This window comes from Mesoplodon mirus (genome assembly GCF_964341445.2).
Source record: "Mesoplodon mirus genome assembly, chromosome: 10".
NCBI classification, from domain to species: Eukaryota; Metazoa; Chordata; class Mammalia; order Artiodactyla; family Ziphiidae; genus Mesoplodon; species Mesoplodon mirus.
In genome coordinates, this window is record NC_138986.1 from 42,399,563 (window position 1) to 42,424,706 (window position 25,144).

The 25,144-nt window shown below is 40.2% G+C and overlaps 1 protein-coding gene across 2 annotated transcripts in view; it reads right to left on the reverse strand.

The window, feature by feature from the left end:
- SLC35F1 (solute carrier family 35 member F1) overlaps positions 1 to 25,144 on the reverse strand; it is a 419,368-nt gene that overhangs the window by 87,382 nt on the left and 306,842 nt on the right. For both annotated transcript variants that reach the window (XM_082633389.1, XM_082633390.1), the window contains exon 3: positions 7,545 to 7,672. In XM_082633389.1, coding sequence (XP_082489515.1) covers positions 7,545 to 7,672 — 128 coding nt within the window. The remainder of the gene's footprint in view (positions 1 to 7,544; positions 7,673 to 25,144) is intronic.

Here is a 25,144-nt window from a genome sequence, read left to right on the forward strand (position 1 = left end):
GTTTTTTACGTTTTTTTCCCCTGTAATTCATTTCTAATATCATAGCATTGTGGTCAGAAAAGAGGGTTGATATGATTTCAATTTTCCTAAATTTACTGTGGCTTGATTTATGACCCAAGATGTGATCTATCCTGGAGAATGGTCCGTGTGCACTTGAGAAGAAGGTGCAATCCGCTGTTTTTGGATGGAATGTCCTGTAAATATCAATTAAATCTATCTGGTCTATTGTGTCATTTAAAGCTTCTGTTTCCTTATTTATTTTCATTATGGATGATCTGTCCATTGGTGTAAGTGAGGTGTTAAAGTCCCCCACTATTATTGTGTTACTGTTCACTTCCTCTTTTATAGCTGTTAACAGTTGCCTTATGTATTGAGGTGCTCTTCTGTTGGGTGCATATATATTTATAATTGTTATATCTTCTTCTTGGATTGATCCCTTGATCATTATGTAGTGTCCTTCCTTGTCTCTTGTAACATTCTTTATTTTAAAATCTATTTTATCTAATATGAGTATTGCTACTCCAGCTTTCTTTTGATTTCCATTTGCATGGAATATCTTTTTCCATCCCCTCACTTTCAGTCTGTATGTGTCCCTAGGTCTGAAGTAGACAGTATATAGATGGGTCTTGTTTTTGTATCCATTCAGCAAGCCTGTGTCTTTTGGTTGGAATATTTAATCCATTCATGTTTAAGGTAATTATCGATATGTATGTTCCTATCACCATTTTCTTTATTGCTTTGGGTTTGTTTTTGTAGGTCCTTTTCTTCTCTTGTGTTTCTCACTTAGAGAAGTTCCTTTAGCATTTGTTGTAGAGCTGGTTTGGTGGTGCTGAATCCTCTTAGCTTTTGCTTGTCTCTAAAGCTTTTGATTTCTCCATCGAATCTGAATGAGTTCCTTGCCGGGTAGAGTAATCTTGGCTGTAGGTTCTTCCCTTTCATCACCTTAAGTATATCATGCCACTGCCTTCTGGCTTGTAGAGTTTCTGCTGAGAAATCAGCTGTTAACCTTATGAGAGTTCCCTTGTACGTTATTTGTCATTTGTCCCTTGCTGCTTTCAATAGTTTTTCTTTGTCTTTCATTTTTGCCAGTTTGATTACTATGTGTCTCGGCATGTTTCTCTTTGGGTTTATGCTGTGTGGGACTCTCTGCGCTTCCTGGAGTTTGGTGGCTATTTCCTTTCCCATGTTAGGGAAGTTTTTGAGTATAATCTCTTCAAATATTTTCTTGGTTCCTTACTCTCTCTCTTCTCCTCTGGGACCCCTGTAATGCAAATGTTGCATGTAATGTTGTCCCAGAGGTCTCTTAGGCTGTCTTCATTTCTTTTCATTCTTTTTTCTTTATTCTGTTCCGCAGCAGTGTATTCCACCATTCTGTCTTCCAGGTCACTTTTCCATTCTTCTGCCTCAGTTATTCTGCTATTGATTCCTTCTAGTGTAGTTTTCATTTCAGTTATTGTATTGTTCATCTCTGTTTGTTTGTTCTTTAATTCTTCTAGGTCTTTGTTAAACATTTCTCGCATCTTCTCGATCTTTGCCTCCATTCTTTTTCCAAGGTCCTGGATCATCTTTGCTATCATTATTCTTAATTCTTTTTCTGGAAGGTTGCCTATCTCCTCCAGTTCTTTAGTTATTTTGGGGGGTTTTATCTTGTTCCTTCATCTGGTACATAGCTCTCTGCCTTTTCCTCTTGTCTGTCTTTCTGTGAATGTGGTTTTTGTTCCACAGGCTGCAGGATTGTAGTTCTTCTTGCTTCTGCTGTCTGCCCTCTGGTGCAAGAGGCTATCTAAGAGGTTTGTGCCAGCTTCCTGATGGGAGGGACTGGTGGTGGGTAGAGCTGCCTGTTGTTCTGGTGGGCAGAGCTCAGTAAAACTTTAATCCACTTGACTGCTGATGGGTGGGGCTGGGTTTCCTCCCTGTTGGTTGTTTGGCCTGAGGCAACCCAACACTGGAGCCTAACTGGGCTCTTTGGTGGGGCTAAATAGGGACTCTGGGAGGGCTCACGCCAAGGAGTACTTCCCAGAACCTCTGCTGCCAGTGTCCTTGTCCCCACGGTGAGCCACAGCCACCACCTGCCTCTGCAGGAGACCCTCCAACACTAGCAGGTAGGTCTGGTTCAGTCTCCCCCGGGGTCACTGCTCCTTCCCCTGGGTCCTGATGCACACACTACTTTGTGTGTGCCCTCCAAGAGTGGAGTCTCTGTTTCCCCCGCTCCTGTCTAAGTTCTGCAACCAAACCACAGTTGCCCTCAATGTCTGATTCTCTAGGAATTCCTCCTCCCATTGCCGGACCCCCAGGGTGGGAACCTGAGATGGGGCTAAGGACCTTCACTCCAGTGGGTGGACTTCTGTGGTATAAGTGTTCTCCAGTCTGTGAGTCACCCACTGAACAGTTGTGGGATTTGATTTTACTGTGATTGCTCCCCTCCTACCGTCTCATTGTGGCTTCTCCTTTGTCTTTGGATGTGTTTTTTTGTGAGCTCCAGTGTCTTCCTTTGGATGATTGTCCAGCAGCTAGTTGTGATTCTGGTGTTCTCACAAGAAGGAGTGAGAGCACATCCTTCTACTCCGCCATCTTGGTTCTTGTCTCAGAAGATCTCTCAGACAATCAATGAGATTGATTTCAAGTGTCTCCTCTTACATGGATGTTAGAGCTGATATAATTCTGTGGTCAGAACATCAAAAGAATAGACCCCTTTTCCACCTTCTATAGGCTACCCACATTCCTTGGCTTGTGGTGTCTTCCTCTTTCAAAGACAGCAATGATGGGTTGAATCCTTACATCACAAAGACAATGACCTTCTCTTGTAGTCACACCTCCCTCTAACTCCTCATAGCAGTTTTATTTGTAAAAAACCAAAGCTGGAAATAATCCAAATGTCCTTTAGCAGGTGATGGGTAAACAAACCCTGATATGTTTATACTATGGAATACTACTCAGCAATAAAAAGACCAAACTATTGATACATGCAACAATTTGGGTGGACTTAAGGGTATTATGCTTAGTGAAAAAAGCCAATCTCAAAAGTTTAAACACTGTGTGATTCCATTTTATATAGCATTCTCCAGCTGACAAAATCATATAGATGGAGAATAGAGTAGTGGTTGCTAGGGATAGGAATGAGGGTGGTGGAATGGGTGTGACTTCATAGGGGTTATATGAGGGAGTTTCTTTGTGGTGATAGTATAGTTCTGTATCCTGACTGTGGTCATAGTTACACAAACCTATACATGGATCAAATTGTGTAGAGCTACACACACACACACACACACACACACACACACACACCGACAAACGAGTGAAGGAAAAGGGATGAAAACTGAATCAGGTCTGTGGCTTAGTTAACAGTATTGTACCAATGTCAACATCCTAGTCATATAAAATGTCACCATTGGGGAAAAGCTGTGTGGACAGTTCAAAGAATCCTATATAGTTTTGCAATTCCTTGTGAGTCTATAATCATTCCAGAAATATATATTTTCCTCTCACGCTTCATGCATTAATTGTTTGTGACATTTAACCATGAGTTTAAGGAATGAACTGAAAGGGCAAGAGGATAAAGCAGAGAGGCTCTTCATGTCTTTTTGTTCTATATCACTGTTTTTAAGAGAATCCGAAGACAAAAGTACTTGGTCCTTTGCCAACTAGTAATGAGGACTGTCTTGTTAAAACAGAAGTGCCTTTGCAAAAGGGCTGTTGGGCTACATCCTATCATTCCTTTCCTTAGACACCTTCACAGCTCTCTTTTATTTACAAAATTAAGCCACCCTCTTCATCCTGACATTGAAGACCTCCTATGACATGACCCCAGCTTAACTTTTTGGCTCTATCTTACTTTATTCCGTAATGAGCACCCATTGCTTCAATCTGTTCTCTGCACCACAGCCTGCCTGCCTTTAAAACTCAAATGTGGCTTCCCACGGCACTAAGCCTAAAGACTCAAACTCTTGACCTGGCTGTCAAGACTTGTTGAGTCTAGCACTTGCCTCCTTCCCCAGCTCATCTTGCACCACTCTTTTCTTCACTCTCCTTGCCCAGTCACAAGCCCTTGCTCACAACCTCATCCTTGCCATGGTCCTTCCCACCACAGAGCCTTGAGCACGCTGTCTTCTTTGTTTGGACCTCTTTCCTTCTCAACTAATCTTCCACTTCTCTTATAGATCTCAGCTCTACCACTAGTCTTTTAGGAAAATCTTCCCCAACTTTCCAGTTTAGGCCAGGTTGTTTCGACAAATGTTCTCATAGAACTGTGTTGCTTTCTTTTAGAACACTCATTTCTGACTATAATGATATAGACATTCAATTTGGTTATTTGGCTGCCTTTCCCATTTGCCTGGAAGTGCCAAAGAATACAGAAAGTATCTTTTTTTACTATTTGCTCACTGTTCACTACCTAATACACTGACTTGAACAGAGAAGTATTCAGTAGTTATTTTTGAAGTGACTGGATGAATCAAACTGGAATAATTGTTCTCCAATCATATTCCTCAGGTTTTCTGCCCCTAGGATTTTGCCATGATTTTCTTTCCAGGTTCAAAGCTGTACCTAAATTTTATCCAATCTTATAGGCTCTTCTGAATGGCTACTTTCTTGCCTCTGCAAATAAACATCATCTCTGGCTCCTTTGAAAACTATAGCACTTTGGCATCGGTTCCCTTGCCGTACATGATGTTACTATCAATAGACTGCGCCTCTTGTCTCCTTTATAAGTTCAGAAGCTCCTGGAGGGTAAGGTTGATTCATTTCCTTCGTTCTTTTTTTTTTTAACTCTGTAGAAGCTTTATCATTTTTTTTCTGTTAATGTTTTTATTCTTTAATTTTATTTTATTTAAAAAATTTTAAATTTTATATTGGAGTATAGTTGATTAACAATGTTGTGTTAGTTTCAAGTGTACAGCAAAGGTTGATTCATTTCTATTTACATCACTTGCAATAACTAGTACATTTCTTAGATGCATAATTAATGTATTTTCCTTATTGATTAATATATGAATAAAAGCTAAACACTTAGCACGTATTATGTTCTCAATTAATATTTACTGAAACAAGGGAAAATCACTATAGGTCCTTGTTAGTTCCACTGATTTGCAATGAGTAAACAGAATTGAATTACAAAACAGCAGTACAGGCATGGTTCCCAGAGCAAATGCCTTCTATTCTGACCATTTATTATTATTTAATAAGTTTATTTTTTGTAGGTAGCAAAATGGTTCTAGAATTGTTTGATTCAACTTGCTTTTTTACTTCCCCCTATCCCTTGCTCAGTAAGTTATAATGAAGACAAACTGATATTTCAGTAGAATTATTTTTTGCCTTTCTACAGAATTAAAATAAATTTTACATAGAATGCAGCATTAAATGTGGTGTCAAACAGCTAATTTGAGAGAGGTGGCAGGATGGATTAATGATGATGCATAACATGGGTTGAACAAAACACCTGAGGACAAGGGAAGAGTTGTTAAAACCTTGTCACTGTGTACAAAAAGAAATTGAAAAACTGAAAAAAATTTTTTATAAATCCCCATAGAACTTAAGCAACCAGTAATTGGTTGTGACTTTTCAATGCTTAACAGAAGAAAACAAAAGTCAAATGGATTTCCAAAGGGGTAAGTTTCCTCTTCATGCTCCCCAGGAGGCCCATTTATAGACTCTGCACTAATGGGCCCAGTTCTGCCATGAAGCCAGCATTCCTCTTTCTTCTCCCACATACCTGTATAGACATTCCAGGGGCCTCTGCACGTGGGTAGAGAACTGCTGGCAATTTCTGTGTCCCCAAATACTGGAATCAGTGCAATTTAATTAACCTCTTTAAACATTTTTGAGTGCCTATTATGTGCTGGGTTTCCTACCAGGTACTAGAGATTCAAAGGTGAACAAGAAGTCCTCTTTGCTGTGAAAGAGCTTACAGCTTGGTGGAGTAGGTGGAAACATTCAAACACCATTCTTAGGTAAGACAGACTGTGAAGACAGAGCTATAAGAAAAAGTGCCTGGGAGCACAGGAGAGAGAGAACATGAGAGAGAGAGAGAGAGACAGAGACAGAGACAGAGAGACAGGGAGACAGAGAGAGAAATTTGTTGTCATTGTGGAGCTTGTGGAAGTGAATAGGAGCTAGGCTGGGTTTGGAGGACTGTGGTTGTTCTCCCAGCATCCATCCACCTCATCTCTCCCTTAATGGGTGACAGATATGTGATTGGGTGAGATTGATCCTGCCCTGACTCCAGGAGTGAGTGCTGACTGGTGAGCCACTGATTCTCAAATAGAGATGGTACCTGCTAGAGGGCATCTGGAAATCCATGAGGACACTTTTAGTTGAAAGCTGCTATGGGCATTTGATGGGTAGGGACCAGAAATCTTAAATGACCTATAAAGTAGGAAAATGACTCACATCATGAAAAATTGTCCTACCCAAAATGCCAGTGGTACTCCTACTGAGAAACACTGTCTAAACAAACCAGAGAAATCTCATCCTGTATTGGTTCAGAGAGTCCAGGCCTAGGTCAGTTAGCTCACACTGTTCCCCTGCCATCAGTGTGGTCCAATCAAATAGAGCTCTGGACTTTTCTTCAGTGGTTGTAGGGAAGCATCCTTTCTGTCCCTTATTGGGTATGTAGGAGGAAGCATGTAAACCCTATCTAATTCTGATTTAGATAGATTCCCATTCAATCTATATAATCTAAATTTATTCAAGTGGTTTGTTTGCTTGTTTGTTTCTTCATTTTTGTTATTGTTTCTAAACAAATTATTGGAATCGCAGCAATGTTGTTGAGGTATCACATCTAAGCAAAATCTGATACGTGAACAATATTTTGTTTTCATCCTGGAGCCTTGGAATGACTATAAAATTCATAATATTGTCATAAAAAGAGAATAAGGGTGAAACAAAAATAGTCAAGATTATTATTTATGGTTTAATGAGGAATATAAGTGGTGTCTGGTAAAAATCGTGAAAATCTAAGTTAAATTTGCAATGATGTGTGTGTGTGCATGTGCGTGTATACACATAATTATATAAAAGAAAAGGAGAGAGAGGGAGGGAGGAAGGAAGGATGCAGTGGCTATCTTCATACCTAACACATTGTAGAAATTTAAATCTTGTCCCTTTAGAAAAAATTCTGTCTCTTCAGCTTACAAAATCTACACATTAAAGAAAGCTAAAAGAAAAGATTATTAAGCACTTTGATTACTTAATCAAAGTCCATTAGCATATTCTAAAACGTTTTAAGTTCTGATTAAAATAGATTTATTTTTATGCTTATTAATAATTCTTCTGCTGACGTAAGATTAGTATTCTTAGCTACAAATTATTTTCCTACATTGTCAATGGTTCTTGTGGTATACTAAAAACAAAGAAGAGATGTACAATTACATGTGAATTAAGAAAAATTAAAGGAACACAGAAATAAAGTTCCAGTTAAGTTTTATATAACCGATTTCCCTCTTGTTGCATAACTTACAAACTAGTAATCAGAACTCCCAAGTGACTAAACTGAAAGTAAACTACATCTGGAAAATGAGGAAGATAAGAAGGGAAGAGAGCCTTGGTACCTGGATACTGGTCAGAGTCGTGTACTGGTAAGCCTTGACCACCAGATAGTTTGCTTCCAAGTCTATCAGTCCCAGGATCATATACTTCCACCATCTTCGTCGTAAAATTGCCAGGAGGTTTTCTTCTCCTGCGTTACAAAGTTAAGAAGAAATGGATTAAGCTCTGAACACGTTGAGAAACTGTATATTTAGAAGGATTCTAAAATATATATTACAGTACTATATTTTTTTACCGTACCTTATCAAACATTTAATTAAACAAATGAATCAATATGTCCAAGAATGACATGCTTGTGCTTAGTTTACTAGACTTCATGGTAGATTTCAGCCCTTCAAATTAGTTCCTATCCCAGAACAAGACTGGACAGGTTTTTAGTTCACTATGCAAAACATTTTCTCACAAACATTTGAACAAAAAATTTTGTCAAGTAAAAATAAAAGGAAAGGTGTTCAGAAAGGCTGTATAAACACGTGAAATCCAACTCATCCTGAACTTCAGGATTGTGGTAAAATAGACAAAAATGGAAAGAGGGTAGTCAAATGGAGGAAAGCCTGTGCTTAGCCGCAGATCTGCAGTAAGGCTGCAGGGTGCCACCCTGAGGGCTGCTCGCCTCTGAACCTTAGACGCAGGTGGTGTGTGGGTGATGGGAAGAGAGAGGAAGTTGGGGGTCACTCATGGATGGGGAAGAGTGCCACAGGCCTTGGTCTTAATGCTGCCGACGACTGCAAACTTCACCATCTTGCCTCTTACGCTGGTAGCCTCAGAACAGACTTTGAACTGCTTAGTTCTTCATCCTTATTTTTACCTATTTCAGGCCTGAAATGTACCTTTTCTCAAAGTGGGGGAACATGATTATTATTAATAATAACAGCTTTCTGGGGCCAACCTGTGAGGTATCCTTAGAGGATGTGGAACATGCAGAAACCCTGAGTGAAAGGTGACGCTTGATACCAAAGAAACAATCCAAACATTTGGCCCAAAGTATGTTTTCTCTTGCTCTTCTATGTGCTGATTCCCCTGCATGGACTATTCTTCCCCCAGCCTTCAAATGAAGGAGCAGCATAGACTCTACCACCAGTAAGCCTTCCTTGATCTCTAACTTTGATCTTCTCAGAATCGGTTGGGTTTCCGTGCTATGGGCTCCTTTAACACCCTTTCTTATTCCACAGATACAGTACTTATCTCCCTGTATTATAATGGCCAGTTTTCTTGACTCTGTTACTCATTAGATTATTAACAATTTGAAGAGAGTGGCACTGTCTCGGTCATCACTTTATCTCTAGGGCCCAACAGTGCATGGTGAGTAGTCAATAAGTAACACAGAATCTATGAACACATTTTGTGTTTAATAACCTCAGCAATGTTAAATAACATTGAAATTGAAATATTTAAAATATATCTACTATAACTATTCTTGCACCAGACAATGAAAATTGCTTTCTAGTTAGAACATCTGACATAAATTCATTTGGTGACCGTTTTACACATAATACTCTATACATAGGTCGTAAAAAGGTCAATGGCACATCGAACTGCAAAGCTGAAATTCTAAGGTCACAAGTCACTGTCCCAGTTAATTTACATGATGAACAGAGAATTGCTAAACTCGGAGCACACCAGCCACATTTCAATATGTGACATTGAAAATCTGGATCATGGCGCTGTTTGTTCCGCCAATCAATACATATTCAAAGTTACACAGATTCAAAGGAATGATTTGTTGTTTGTTCTGCTGGAGAAGTTTGCAAGCAAAACACTCTAAACCAATGCTCCCATATTGTTTCACTTGAGCACCTGCAAACGTACAACACACTTGCTTAGCAAAATTATCCAGGAAGGCAAGAAAGCTTTTTTTTTTTTTTTTTTGGCTGAGCAAAAAATGCAACCTTTAAAAGGACTGCTTAGGGATTTATCTACATGACTCTCATTAACACTGATGTACAATAGGCCATTAAAATTCTAGAATAGTGAAGATATATTCTTTAGAGCCCTTGTGTCAAAGTGCTTTCTAAACCTCATGAAACTGGGCCATCCATAAAAGCACCAGCACAACTGGTGGTACGTTAACGTTTTGAAGCAAAAGAATTAAAAAAAAAATTAACTAAGAGGAGTAATAAAATCTATGGGTGGAAATTTTAGAATTATAATTTGGCATTTAAATTTGTTGTTATTATTCTTACTATCAACATGTTCAAATATAAATAAAAAGCATAGAGAATAATGTGATAAGGTAATCTCCAACCTGATTTAATTAATGTTAAAAATTTGCCATGTTTGCTTCAGATTTTTTTCTGAGAAAGGAAATGTTACAGATGAAATTGAAGCCCCCTTTCTGCCACTGCCAGATTCCATTCCCTTCCCTCCCTCCTCAAATCACCATCTTGATATTGTTATGTACCATTCATGTTCATGTCTTTGTTATACGTTTTCTACATATGTATGTATTTAAATGAAAGTTTATTGTACATACTGTACCTGTTATTCTTCTAGTGTTCTTTAAACATTGTTCTAGAAATAGATCCCTATTTTTTAATGTAGAGAATAAATGTAATATACTTTAAATGATATATAATCACATTTTATAAATATGCCACAATTTATCTCATCTCCCACTGACATTTAAGTTGTTTCCAATTTTTCTTTAAAGAACATCCTTGTACATATGTATCTCTATAATTGGTTTAGAGTTTAATTTTGTTTTCATTCTCTTTTAAAAGAACTGTGGAGTATGCAAGTATTCACAAATGTGTAAAACATAATTAAAGAAAGTAACCCTAATTGAAAGTAACATAGCATTCCAGCAACAATAACTATCGCAATAATTGAGAATAGATAGGGAAATTATTGACAGTCTTGATCATGTGACTCATATCTCATTTTACTGAGCATCAACAGAACGACCAATGAATGTGTTTTTTCATTTTTGTAACAAATACTTATATGCTACTATGTACCAGGCAGTGTCTATGTGCTTTACAAATATTAATTTACTTAATCCTTATAATATCCCTATATGGAAGGTATTTCTTTTAACCTTATTTACAGGTGACAAAACTGGGGCCTGGAGAAGTTAAGTAACTTGCCCAAGAGTTGACAAAGATGAGCCAGGATTTGAATTCATGACAATCCGGCACTAGGCTTCATACTCACTGGTACTGCACTATTTTGCCTTATTGGTTTGTAATTATGGCACTGTCCTCAGGAGTCATTCATTTCTCATTAAAGGAGCTATCATGACCTGCTTGTCCCAACTCACCTGCGGGGTGCCCCCTCTGCCAGACTCCAGGGGGCGCCTGGCACATTGAAGCCGATGTGCACAGCGTCCCCTAGTGTTGCCGGTGCCCAGCCACGCAGTCATGTGTCCACTCCTGAATCAGCTTAGGGATGAGCATGTGTCCCATCACCCTCACTTCAGTATCAAAAGTTGATGTCTCCCTGCCTGATCTAAGTGCATAACAGAGTTTCCCTTGTGAAATGTAAAATAAGGCTTTCAATCAAATTTATGGCTTAACAAAGTCTAATGATAAGAATTACTGTTATATGCTGTACTACTAGTTGAAGCCTTGGGCGTAATAACAATGGTCACACATGGGGTGGGGCGAGCGTGGCAGTGGTCAACGAATGTTGAATGAAGGAAGCGGAAACACCCGTGCAAAGACTGAAACATGGTCCACATTCATGGCAGCGACTGGAAACCTGAAGAGCCTTGATTCACAGATAGGACTCTTGTTCACCCCCAGCGGTGGTCTGAGTAGAGAATAAAAGGATTGCGAGACAGCACCAGAGGTGAATTCAGCAAAGGGAACAAGGAGCTGCATTATTCTCAGGACTGCATTTTCATCAAGGGCTCTCGTGGGTGGTGTGATCCTTCATGGTGTTTTTCTGCAAGGACAGAACTCAGCATGCATTTGCACAGAGGGTCTGCAGCAAGAGTGAAGCCCCTGCAAAGGGGGCGAGACCCTTGCTTGAATGGACGCCTCCTCGGCTCACAACTTGAAGCCATAATGCCATCTTCCTTTACCAGAACTCCAGAGAAGAGGTTAAATATTCATCAGTGAATTTGAAAAAAGGAATGACTGAAGATGGAAGTTTTAATCACTCACCTTTAAAAGGTGAAATTTAGTATTAGGATGTAGAATTCAAAACAATTCTTTTGTCAGAAAAGTGAACAAAATAAATGTGCTAATAATACGGAAATGAAAATGTAAATGGTTCACAAAAAGAATTGCAATCAATTGCACCTCATAATGTGAATCCGAGGGTAAGGATGAAATATAAAAAGGACAAATAGGGCTTCCCTGGTGGCGCAGTGGTTGAGAGTCCACCTGCTGATGCAGGGGACACGGGTTCGTGTCCCTGTCTGGGAAGATCCCACATGCTGCAGAGCGGCTGGGCCCGTGGGCCATGGCCGCTGAGCCTGCGCGTCCGGAGCCTGTGCTCCACAATGGGAGAGGCCACAGCAGTGAGAGGCCCGCGTACCACAAAAAAAAAAAAAAAAAAATAGAATACACCCGCTTGCATGTTAAACACTGTCACTATTGATCACTGAAAATCTTAAAGATGTTATGTTGTTGCATGATCAAACACAAACCAGTACTATTGTCCCATATTTCTAGCTGTGATAGACACATTTCTTTGTACTGATACGTCATCCAACAACCAAAATTTAACTGATTAAAATGGAGCACATCTTCCTACTCCAAACTCCTGTCCAGTTTATGCTTTTTGTTGAGCAACCAGCCCTTGGGGCCCATTTTAACCTTGTTAGCTCTTTTGTGGTTATCTATATGCGCAGATTCTTGCTCTGAGAAGTCTCGCCAAGAGTTTTTCCCTTTTGATTTAGATAGTGAGTCAGCCAGGCTGGCTTTTCTTTTCTGGCTCCAGGAGACAGCCTTCTCAGAGAAGACAAGAATGGTGCCCTGCAGAGTTGTGGATGTGGCAGCCATGCCTTCCCTTTGGCAGGGCAACATAGGGAGGGCACTAGAGCCATTAAGCAATGGGCTCGAACCCAGCCACTTCCGGGCAGTGGGTGTATGATATTGTTGCACAATTTAGTCTCTCTAAACCTCAATTTTCCTCACCTATACATCAGAATTACTAGGTGGACCTGCCTCCCTGAGTGTTGGTCAGGATTAAATGAGATATTTATAAAATGCTTAATATGGTACCTCGAAAGGAGCTCTTATCATTATCTTGACTTTAATCACAGCTGGTCTTTTCTCATGCCAAACTTCCGACATACTGTAGACGTGCAGTAAAGAATTTAACCTTGCCCCCAAAGAGGTCTGTCATTTGTCCTGGGGTAACATTATGATTCAGGGCTGAGGATGGCCATGTCAGAAAGACCAACAATGTGATTTGGGGTGAAGGCTTTGGGTCACGCCCAGAGACTAGAGAATCAATCAGGCTTACATAATGGAGCTTCAGTAAAAACCTGAACACAGAGGCTCTAGCGAGTTTCCCTGATTGGCAATATTTTGTCCATATTGTCACACACTTGTGCTGGGAAAGTAACATGTCTTGTCTCCATTGGGAAAGGACAATGGAAGCCCTGGACTTGGTACTTCTTTAGGACTCTGCATATGGGCTTATTCCCTTCGTTGATTCTAATCTGTATCCTTTCCCTGTAATAACTCAAACCATGAATATAATAGCTTTCAGTGAGTTCTGTGAGGCTTAGTAAATTTCTGAAACTGACAATGGTTTGGGGGATCCTCGCCCAACCCTGAACTTGCAATTGGCATCAGGAGAGAGGGTGGTCTTGTGTGGACTCTGAACTTTCCCATTTGGTTTAAACTCTCACAGTGTTATGAGGTAAGGGTAGTGTTGGGACTGTGCCCCTAAACCTTTGCACCTGGTTTTCCTCAAACACAACTAAATTTGTCCCTCTCTTGCTCAAGAACTCAAGTACTTGTTTGGTGCATCTCAGTAAAACCAGGCCCCAGAACCCTCGAGGTCTGAATTCAAATGAAAACAAACAACTGGTGTCCTTTCCAGGTGATTTTAAACAATGTATGTGATGATTTGTGGTCTTGAAAGAATATAAAAACTTTGCACTTTAAACCTAAATTTTCCGTCATTATAGAGATATTACTTACCATTGGAAATACTGTTCACTAGCTCAAAATGGTTAATGATAGGTTGGCTGTGTGGGGGGTGGATGTTTTGATTTGAAATTATTCAAAGCAGTCATAATGAAATGATGGACTCATATAAATCTCTCTACTTTCCTGTGGCGAGCCTGCTGAGAGGAAAACGTATTTGTCCTTTTTAATGACATGACTGTTTTCCTTTTCTTCATTCCATTTTGTGAAAAGTGACCCTATTTGCCTTTTGAAGGCTTCCTGTAATTGGCTCTGATGCCCCCCGACGTTAGCAGATGAATCTGTCAGTTTTGTGAATTTTGTTTTGAACAAAGAGCTGTGTAGTAGCTAATGACACATGATGTAAGGGGAAGAGGCCAGAGCAGGCCTGCCTCCGGACCCCTGCCACCTGCTGAACATATTCAAAAGACAACATGACAGAAGATGCTAGCCTGAACTTTTGAGGGCTGACCTTGAGCTTTGACATGAGAGCATCTGTCATGGTGGACACACAGGTTAGACCCAACATGGGAAATTAGCAAGAGGAACGTCAACGGGCCAGAAGCCTGGCTAAGCAGAAAGCTGGCTGGCCTCCTCTCCCCTGTTCACGCTCCCATCTCCCACACCAAATGTCAAGTACAGATCTACCAAGGCCGCTTCTGTTACCTGACATTTATTTTTCATTGAACACCATTTGTCAGGACAAGGCCAGAGGCAACATATATTTACTTTCTCATTTAACTGCCACCCTATACTCTAGGTTAAAAGCGTGGCATCAGAGAGACCTCTGTTAAAGTACTGACTTTGCCACTTAACTGGCTGGGTCACCTTGGGAAAGTTTACTCCTTTACAAAAGGGGGCAACACTACTTACTTGAAAATGTTGCTATACCAAATACATGAGAAAATGTATGTAACATCTCTGGCTTCCAGTATATATTTGATAGCTTTGCTATTAACAGCCTTATGAAGAAACTGTTTTTCAGATCATGAAATCAGGTTTTGAAGAATTTTAAGTAATCTGTCCAAGGTCTGTCCTGACTTTTTACTGCAAAGCATTCACTACTCTAAGAATGATGCTTTTTGTTTACATGGTACATTTAATAAAACAAATCAGAAATATTCTTATCTTTTTATCAAATCTTTCTGAAATTAAGTTCAGTAGAAACAAGGCAGCATTTTCTGAGCAATGCAATAATAGTATGCAATGTGTATTTCTAGAATACACACACATATATTCTAAAACATATTTCCATCTGAAAATACTGAAGAATCTATTCATGCAGTTAAAAAGTTTCCACTTTACTAACCTAGTGGTAATGAGCACCATAGCACACAGATTATCACCTTAAAATATCATCTTAAAATTTTTCACACAAAAAAAGATAATCTTGGAGAAATGGTTGATTGCAGTTCTGGATCAGGAAATGTAATACAAGTTAAACCTGGAACATTTTGTTATACAAAAGAGCAAGGAAACAATAAACTACTTGGATTGTGTCAAAAGGACTCAGAGGCCAACTTGAAGTGTCTTTTGTATAAAAATAACACTAAAATGGATTGAAATGCATCAGATATGTTTAAATCCATGAGTTCATAAAGAATCTAAAAGCAACAGCAATAAAAACAATCACAACCAAATTTAAAAAACTAATTGGTCACTCTTGGATATTAGTAAACCAACTCAATATTTTGAAAATTGGTAAAAAAAAAGGAAAAGAATCAAGTTTTCCCCTCTGGGATTCTCATATGAACTATACCACTAGGTAACTAAATTGCAGATGAGGGGAGATTGGTCTTTATGGTGATATTCTAGCTAATAAAGAAGAAATGAGAGAATTAGAATATCCTCATTTTGTACCCTCTAATGAATATAGGCCTAGAAGGTCAAGCTACTAGCATTTCAAAGAAAGAGGCAACCAAGCATTATGTTTTATGGGCTTCCTGATGGATGAACAAAACACTACGTATGGAAAAAAAAAAGAAAGACACCAAATCTGATCAAGTTTTAGGACTTAACTACACCAATTTAAGAAATACAGAGGTCACAAAAGTATGTATTGAATTACTCTAGAAAGATTCAATCAGCAAAAATCCAGATTGTGGGATATACTGTAGTCCAGCTGCTCAGTTTGGCCTGTTGAATGGCAGTGACTGCAGCAACTGAGAATTTGTCAGAAATGCAGAATCTCAGGCCAACCCCAGACTACTGATTCCAAACCAGCATTTGATCAAGTGCCCAGGTTATTCCTATGCATTACAGGTTGAGAAGCAGTGATTGTATGGACCACCTGATAGATTCTTCAACAAAGAAATTGCAATAAAAATGAAAGAAGGGGGCTTCCCTGGTGGCGCAGTGGTTGAGAGTCCGCCTGCCGATGCAGGGGACACAGGTTCGTGCCCCGGTCCGGGAAGATCCCACATGCCGCGGAGCGGCTGGGCCCGTGAGCCATGGCCGCCGAGCCTGCACGTCCGGAGCCTGTGCTCCGCAATGGGAGAGGCCACAACAGTGAGAGGCCCGCGTACCACAAAAAAAAAAAAAAAAAAAAAAAGAAAGAAGGGAGCTTCAAGATGGCGGAGGACTAAGACGTGGAGATCACCTTCCTCCCCACAAATACATCAGAAATACATCTACATGTGGAACAACTCCTACAGAACACCTACTGAACACTGACAGAAGACCTCAGACCTCCCAAAAGGCAAGAAACTCCCCACATACCTGGGTAGGGCAAAAGAAAAAACAGAGACAAAAGAATAGGGATGGGACCTGCACCAGTGGGAGGGAGCTGTGAAGGAGGAAAGGTTTCCACACACTAGGAGCCTCTTCGCGGGTGGAGACTGTGGGGGGCGGATGGGGGATGCTTCGGAGCCGCGGAGGAGAGCGCAGCAACAGGGGTGCAGAGGGCAAAGCGGACAGACTCTCGCACAGAGGATCGGTGCTGACCTGCACTCACCAGCCCGAGAGGCTTGTCTGCTCACCCTCAGGGGCAGGCGGGGGCTGGGAGCGCTAGCCGGGAGGGAGTGCGGGAAAATGCCTGGAGCTGGGGAAGAGGCAAGAGACCATTGTTTTGGGGTGCGTGAGGAGAGGGGATTCAGAGTACCCCTTAAACAGCTCCGGAGATAGGCACGAGCTGCGGCGATCAGCGCGGACCGCAGAGACGGGCATGAGATGCTAAGGCTGCTGCTGCCACCACTAGGAAGCCTGTGTGCAGCACAGGTCACTATCCACACCTCCCCTCCCGGGAGCCTGTGCAGCCCGCCACTGCCAAGGTCCCGGGATCCAGGGACGGCTTCCCCGGGAGAACGCACTGAGCACCTCAGGCTGGTACAACGTCATGCCAGCCTCTACCGCTGCAGCCTCGCCCCGCATCCGTATCCCTCCCTCCCCCCGGCCTGAGTGAGCCAGAGCCCCCAAGTTAGCTGCTACTTTAACCCAGTCCTGTCTGGGCGGGAACAGACGACCTCAGGTGACCTACACGCAGAGGCGGGGCCAAATCCAAAGCTGAAACCCAGGAGCTGTGCGAACAAAGAAGAGAAAGGGAAATCGCTCTGTGCAGCCTCAGAAGCAGTGGATTAAAGCTCCACAATCAACTTGATGTACCCTGTATCTGTGGAATACCTCAATAGACAACGAATCATCCCAAATTGAGGAGGTGGACTTTGGGGGAAAAGATATATTATTTTTTCCCCTTTTTCTCTTTATGTGAGTGTGTATGTGTATGCTTCTGTGTGTGATTTTCTCTGTGTAGCTTTGCTTTCACCATGTGTCCTCGGGGTTATTTTTTATTTTAATAACTTTATTTTATTTTACTTTATTTTATCTTCTTTCTTTCTTTCTTTCCTCCTTCCTCCCTCCCTCCCTCCCTTCCTTTCCTTCCTTTCCTTCCTTCCTTCCTTCCTTCCTTCCTTCCTTCCTTCCTTCCTTCTTTCTTTCTTTCTTTCTTTCTTTCTTTCGTTCTTTTTTCCTCCCTTTTATTCTGAGCCGTGTGGATCAAAGGCTCTTGGTGCTGCAGCCAGGAGTCAGTGCTGTGCCTCTGAGGTGGGAGAGCCAACTTCAGGACACTGGTCCACAAGAGACCTCCCACCTCCACATAATATCAAATGGCAAAAATTTTCCAGAGATCTCCATCTCAACACCAAGACCCAGCTTCACTGAACGACCAGCAAGCGACAATGCTACACACCCTATGCCAAACAACTAGTAAGACAGGAACACAGCCCCATCCATTAGCAGAGAGGCTGCCTAAAATCATAATAAGGCCACAGACACCCCAAAACACACCACCAGACGTGGACCTGCCCACCAGAAAGACAAGATCCAGCCTCATCCACCAGAATACAGGCACTAGTCCCCTCTACCAGGAAGCCTACACAACCCACTGAACCAACCTTAGCCACTGGGGACAAACACCAAAAACAATGGGAACTACGAACCTGCACCCTGCAAAAAGGAGACCCCAAACACAGTAAGTTAAGCAAAAAGAGAAGACAGAAAAACACACAGCAGATGAAGGAGCAAGGTAAAAACCCACCAGACTTAATAAATGAAGAGGAAATAGGCAGTCTACCTGAAAAAGAATTCAGAATAATGATAGTAAAGTTGATCCAAAATCTTGGAAATAGAATGGAGAAAATACATGAAACGTTTAACAAGGACCTAGAAGAACTAAAGAACAAACAAACAATGAAGAACAACACAATAAAAGAAATTAAAAATTCTATAGAAGGGATCAATAGCAGAATAACTGAGGCAGAAGAAAGGATAAGTGACCTGGAAGATAAAATAGTGGAAATAACTATTGCAGAGCAGAATAAAGAAAAAAGAATGAAGAGAACTGAGCACAGTCTCAGAGACCTCTGGGACAACATTAAATGAACCAACATTCGAATTATAGGGGTCCCAGAAGAAGAAGAGAAAAAAGAAGGGACTGAGAAAATATTTGAAGAGATCAGAGTTGAAAACTTCCCTAAAATGGGAAAGGAAATAGTTAATCAAGTCCAGAAAGCACAGAGATTCCCATACAGGATAAATCCAAGGAGAAACACGCCAAGACACATATTAATCAAACTATCAAAAACTAAATACAAAGAAAACATATTAAAAGCAGCAAGGGAAAAACAACAAATAACACACAAAGGAATCTCCCTAAGATTAACAGCTGATCTTTCAGCAGAAACTCTGCAAGCCAGAAGGCAGTGGCAGGACATATTTAAAGTGATGAAGGAAAAAAACCTACAACCAAGATTACTCTACCCAGCAAGGATCTCATTCAGATTTCATGCAGAAATTAAAACCTTTACAGGGCTTCCCTGGTGGCGCAGTGATTGAGAGTCCGCCTGCCGATGCAGGGGACATGGGTTTGTGCCCCAGTCCAGGAAGATCCCACATGCTGTGGAGCGGCTGGGCCCGTGAGCCATGGCCACTGAGCCTGCAGGTCAGGAGCCTGTGCTCTGCAGCGGGAGAGGCCACAACAGTGAGAGGCCCACGTACCGCAAAAAAAAACACAAAAAAAACTTTACAGATAAGCAAAAGCTGAGAGAGTTCAGCACCACCAAACCAGCTTTACAACAAATGCTAAAGGAACTTCTCTAGGCAGGAAACACAAGAGAAGGAAAAGACCTGCAATAACAAACCCAAAACAATTAAGAAAATGGGAATAGGAACATACATATCGATAATTACCTTAAATGTAAATGCATTAAATGCTCCCACCAAAGGACACAGAGTGGCTGAATGGATACAAAAACAAGACCCATATATATGCTGTCTACAGGAGACCCACTTCATACCTAGGGACACCTACAGACTGAAAGTGAGGGGATGGAAAAAGATATTCCATGCAAATGGAAATCAAAAGAAAGCTGGAGTAGCAATTCTTATATCAGACAAAATAGACTTTAAAATAAAGACTATTACAAGAGACAAAAAGGACACTACATAATGATCAAGGGATGGATCCAGGAAGAAGATATAACAATTGTAAATATTTATGCACCCAACGTAGGAGCACCTCAATACATAAGGCAAATACTAACAGCCATAAAAGGGGAAATCAACAGCAACACAATCATAGTAGGGGACTTTACCATCCCGCTTTCACCAATGGACAGATCATCCAAAATGAAAATAAATAAGGAAACACAAGCTTTAAATGATACATTAAACAAGATGGACTTAATTGATATTTATAGGACATTCCATCCAAAAACAACAGAATACACATTTTTCTCAAGTGCTCATGGAACATTCTCCAGGATAGATCATATCTTGGGTCACAAATCAAGCCTTGGTAAATTTAAGAAAATTGAAATTGTATCAAGTATCTTTTCCTACCACAACGCTATGAGACTAGATATCAATTACAGGAAAAGAGCTGTAAAAAATACAAACACATGGAGGCTAAACAATACACTACTTAATAACCAAGTGATTACTGAAGAAATCAAAGAGGAAATAAAAAAATACCTAGAAACAAATGACAATGGAAACACGATGACCCAAAACCTATGGGATGCAGCAAAAGCAGTTCTAAGAGGAAGTTTATAGCAATACAATCCTACCCTAAGAAACAGGAAACATCTCAAATAAACAACCTAACTTTGCACCTAAAGCAATTAGAGAAAGAAGAACAAAAAAACCCGAAAGTTAGCAGAAGGAAAGAAATCATAAAGATCACATCAGAAATAAATGAAAAAGAAATGAAGGAAATGATAGCAAAGATCAATAAAACTAAAAGCTGGTTCTTTGAGAAGATAAACAAAGTTGATAAACCACTAGCCATACTCATCAAGAAAAAAAGGGAGAAGACTCAAATCAATAGAATTAGAAATGAAAAAGGAGAAGTAACAACTGACACTGCAGAAATACAACGGATCATGAGAGATTACTACAAGCAACTCTATGCCAATAAAATGGACAACCTGGAAGAAATGGACAAATTCTAAGAAATGCACAACCTGCCAAGACTGACTCAGGAAGAAATAGAAAATATGAACAGACCAATCACAAGCACTGAAATTGAAACTGTGATTAAAACTCTTCCAACGAACAAAATCCCAGGACCAGATGGCTTCACAGGCGAATTCTATCAAATATTTAGAGAAGAGCTAACACCTATCCTTCTCAAACTCTTCCAAAATATAGCAGAGGGAGGAACACTCCCAAACTCATTCTACAAGGCCACCATCACCCTGATACCAAAACCAGACAAAGATGTCACAAAGAAAGAAAACTACAGGCCAATATCACTGATGAACATAGATGAAAAATCCTCAACAAAATACTAGTAAACAGAATCCAACAGCACATTAAAAGGATCATACACCATGATCAAGTGGGGTTTATTCCAGGAATGCAAGAATTCTTCAATATATGCAAATCAATCAATGTGATACACCATATTAACAAACTGAAGGAGAAAAACAATATGATCATCTCAATCTAGGCAGCGAAAGCTTTGGACAAAATTCAACACCCATTTATGATAAAAACTCTCCAGAAAGTAGGCATAGAGGGAACTTTCCTCAACATAATAAAGGCCATATATGACAAACCCACAGCCAGCATCGTCCTCAATGGTGAAAAACTGAAACCATTTCCACTAAGATCAGGAACAAGACAAGGTTGCCCACACTCACCACTATTATTCAACTTAGTTTTGGAAGTTTTAGCCACAGCAATCATAGAAGAAAAAGAAATGAAAGGAATCCAAATTGGAAAAGAAGAAGTAAAACTGTCACTGTCCTCAGATGACATGATACTATACATAGAGAATCCTAAAGATGCCACCAGAAAACTGCTAGAATTAATCAATGAATTTGGTAAAGTAGCAGGATACAAAATTAATGCACAGAAATCTCTGGCATTCCTATACACTAATGATAAAAATTCTGAAAGTGAAATTAAGAAAACACTCCCATTTACCATTGCAACAAAAAGAACAAAATATCTAGGAATAAATCTACCTAAGGAGACAAAACACCTTTATGTAGAAAATGATAAGACACTGATGAAAGAAATTAAAGATGATACAAATAGATGGAGAGACATACCATGTTCTTGGATTGGAAGAATCAACATTGTGAAAGTGACTCTACTACCCAAAGCAATCTACAGATTTAATGCAATCCCCATCAAACTACCACTGGCATTTTTCACAGAACTAGAACAAAAAATTTTACAATTTGTATGGAAACACAAAAGACTCCGAATAGCCAAAGCAATCTTGAGAACGAAAAATGAAGCTGGAGGAATCAATCTCCCTGACTTTAGACTATACTACAAAGCTACAGTAATCAAGACAGTATGGTACTGGCACAAAAACAGAAATATAGATCAATGGAACAGGATAGAAAGTCCAGAGATAAACCCACACACATATGGTCACCTTATCTTTGATAAAGGAGGCAAGAATATACAGTGGAGAAAAGACAGCCTCTTCAAAAACTGGTGCTGGGAAAACTGGTCAGGTACATGAAAAGTATGAAATTAGAACACTCCCTAACACCATACACAAAAATAAACTCAAAATGGATTAAAGACTTAAATGTAAGGCCAGACACTATCAAACTCTTAGAGGAAAACAGGCAGAACACTCTATGACATAAATCACAGCAAGATGCTTTTTGACCCACCTCCTAGAGAAATGGAAATAAAAACAAAAATAAACAAATGGGACCTAATGAAACTTAAGCGCTTTTGCACAGCAAAGGAAACCATAAATGAGACCAAAAGACAACCCTCAGAATGGGAGAAAATATTTGCAAATGAAGCAACTGACAAAGGATTAATCTCCAAAATTTACAAGCAGCTCATGCACCTGGATATCAAAAAAACAAAAAACCCAATCCAAAAATGGGCAGAAGACCTAAATAGACATTTCTCCAAAGAAGATATACAGATTGCCAACAAACACATGAAAGAATGCTCAACACCACTAATCATTAGAGAAATGCAAATCAAAACTACAATGAGATATTATCTCACACCGGTCAGAATGGCCATCATGAAAAAATCTAGAAACAATAAATGCTGGAGAGGGTGTGGAGAAAAGTAAGAGCATAGAAATGTGTATAGGAATGTGTATAGAAAAGTGTATAGGAATGCCAGAGATTTCTGTGCATTAATTTTGTATCCTGCTACTTTACCAAATTTATTGATTAATTCTAGCAGTTTTCTGGTAGCATCTTTAGGATTCTCTATGTATAGTATCATGTCATCTGTGAACAGCGACAGTTTTACTTCTTCTTTGCACTTCTTGCACTGTTGGTGGGAATATAAATTGATACAGCCATTATGGAGAACAGTGTGGAGGTTCCTTAAAAACCTACAAATAGAACTACCATACGACCCAGCATTCCCACTACTGGGCATATACCCTGAGAAAACCAGAATTCAAAAAGAGTCATGTACCAAAATATTCATTGCAGCTGTATTTACAATAGCCAGGACATGGAAGCAACCTAAGTGTCCATCAACAGATGAATGGATAAAGAAGATGTGGCACATATATACAATGGAATATTATTCAACCATAAAAAGAAACGAAATTGAGTTATTTGTTGTGAGGTGGATAGAACTGGAATCTGTCACACAGAGTTAAGTAAGTCAGAAGGAGAAAAACAAATACCGTATGCTAATACATATATATGGAATGTAAGAAAAAAAAAGTCATTAAGAACCTAGGGGTAAGACGGGAATAAAGACACAGACCTACTAGAGCACAGACCTGAGGAAATGGGGAGGGGGAAGGGTAAGCTGTGACAAAGTGAGAGAATGGCATGGACATATATACACTACCAAACATAAAATAGATATCTAGTGAGAAGCAGCCTCATAGCACAGGGAGACCAGCTAGGTGGTTTGTGACCGCTTAGAGGGGTGAGATAGGGAGGGTGGGAGGGAGGGAGAGGTAAGAGGGAAGAGATATGGGAACATATGTGTATGTATAACTGATTCACTTTGTTATAAAGCAGAAACTAACACACCATTGTAAAGCAATTATACTCCAATAAAGATGTTAAAAAAAATGAAAGAAGGGGCTTCCCTGGTGGCGCAGTGGTTGAGAGTCCGCCTGCCGATGCAGGGGACGCGGGTTCGTGCCCCTGTCCGGGAGGATCCCACATGCCGCGGAGTGGCTGGGCCCGTGAGCCATGGCCGCTGGGCCTGCGCGTCCAGAGCCTGTGCTCCGCAACGGGAGAGGCCACAACAGTGAAAGGCCCGCGTAATGCAAAAAAAAAAAAAAAGAAAGAAGGAAGAGAAATCTGTGGGTTAAAAGAACTTAAGAAAAATATCAACCAGTTGCAATTTGCAGACCTTATTTGCATCCTGACTCAAACAACCTGCAAAAAATACATATCTATGAGACCACTGGAAATTTGAACACTGACAGGATATTTGGAATTATTGTTAATTTTAAATGTGATTATGGATTCATGGTTATGCTATTTTTAAGCTCTTATCTTTTAGAAATATACACTGTAATACTTAGAGATGAACTGATATAATAGCTGAGATTTAATTTAAAATAATACAAGATTGGGGAAGTAGCAAGGGTTAAGGATAAGATAAGCCTGACCATGAGTTGAAATTTGTTGAAGCTGATACATTGGCTTATAGGTGTTCATTATACTATTCTGTCTACTTTCCTATATGTTTGAAATATTTCATAATAAGAAAGTTATAAAGAGAAGAGGTTCCATTGTGTAGAGAAAGTTCAGCTGGTGGAGTAGCACTGGCCGGAACATCTGATTATCAGTGGTGTCTATGTGTCTGTAGCCCTTTAAAGCATGTTACTGATGCAGTCACATTCCCCTTACAGTGTCCTTGAGTTGCAGGTGGTATTATTCTCTTTAGCAGCCAGAGAATGCAGAAGTTTGAATTCTATTTCTTCCATGTGCTCACTTCAGTCTTGGAGGTCAGGAAGAACACTTGGCAACTCTTCCAAGCAGAGGTCTTGACAAGCTCTTAATAGCTAAGAACTTCTCTTGTTCATTTCCCTGTGTTCTGTGGTTGTGGCAGTGCCTTGCCCTTGTACTAATGGCCAAGATGTTCCCTGCCCTTGCTGCTTCCTTTACAGCCAAAGTCTGTCTATGTTTGAACCCCAAAATCCCTCTTAGGGAATATTTTGTTGGTGCAATGTAGCATCTGTACCAACTACTGAGGCTTCGTAAAGCTGCTGATGGAGAAATCACACCTCTCAGGGTTGGTGGCACTGTATTCATGTAGGTAAATATATGAATGTAGAGCCAGCTGAGCGCAGTAATACCCGACCAATTGTAGGAGATGGCATGATATGAATCGTGACTAACAAGAACCAGGAAAGGAGAAGATGGGGAAAGATAATCTAATGTCCATCCCAAGCAAAGTTTCCTGTGTTGTGTGGCAAACATATTCGGAGCCACAGATATCGATCAGGTATGGCAGGTCACAGAGCAAGGGAGGTTCCAGAGTATGTCACCAGCCTTAGCCATAGACATAAGCCTAGAATAAGTCATTCAACAAGGTTAAAATATTTG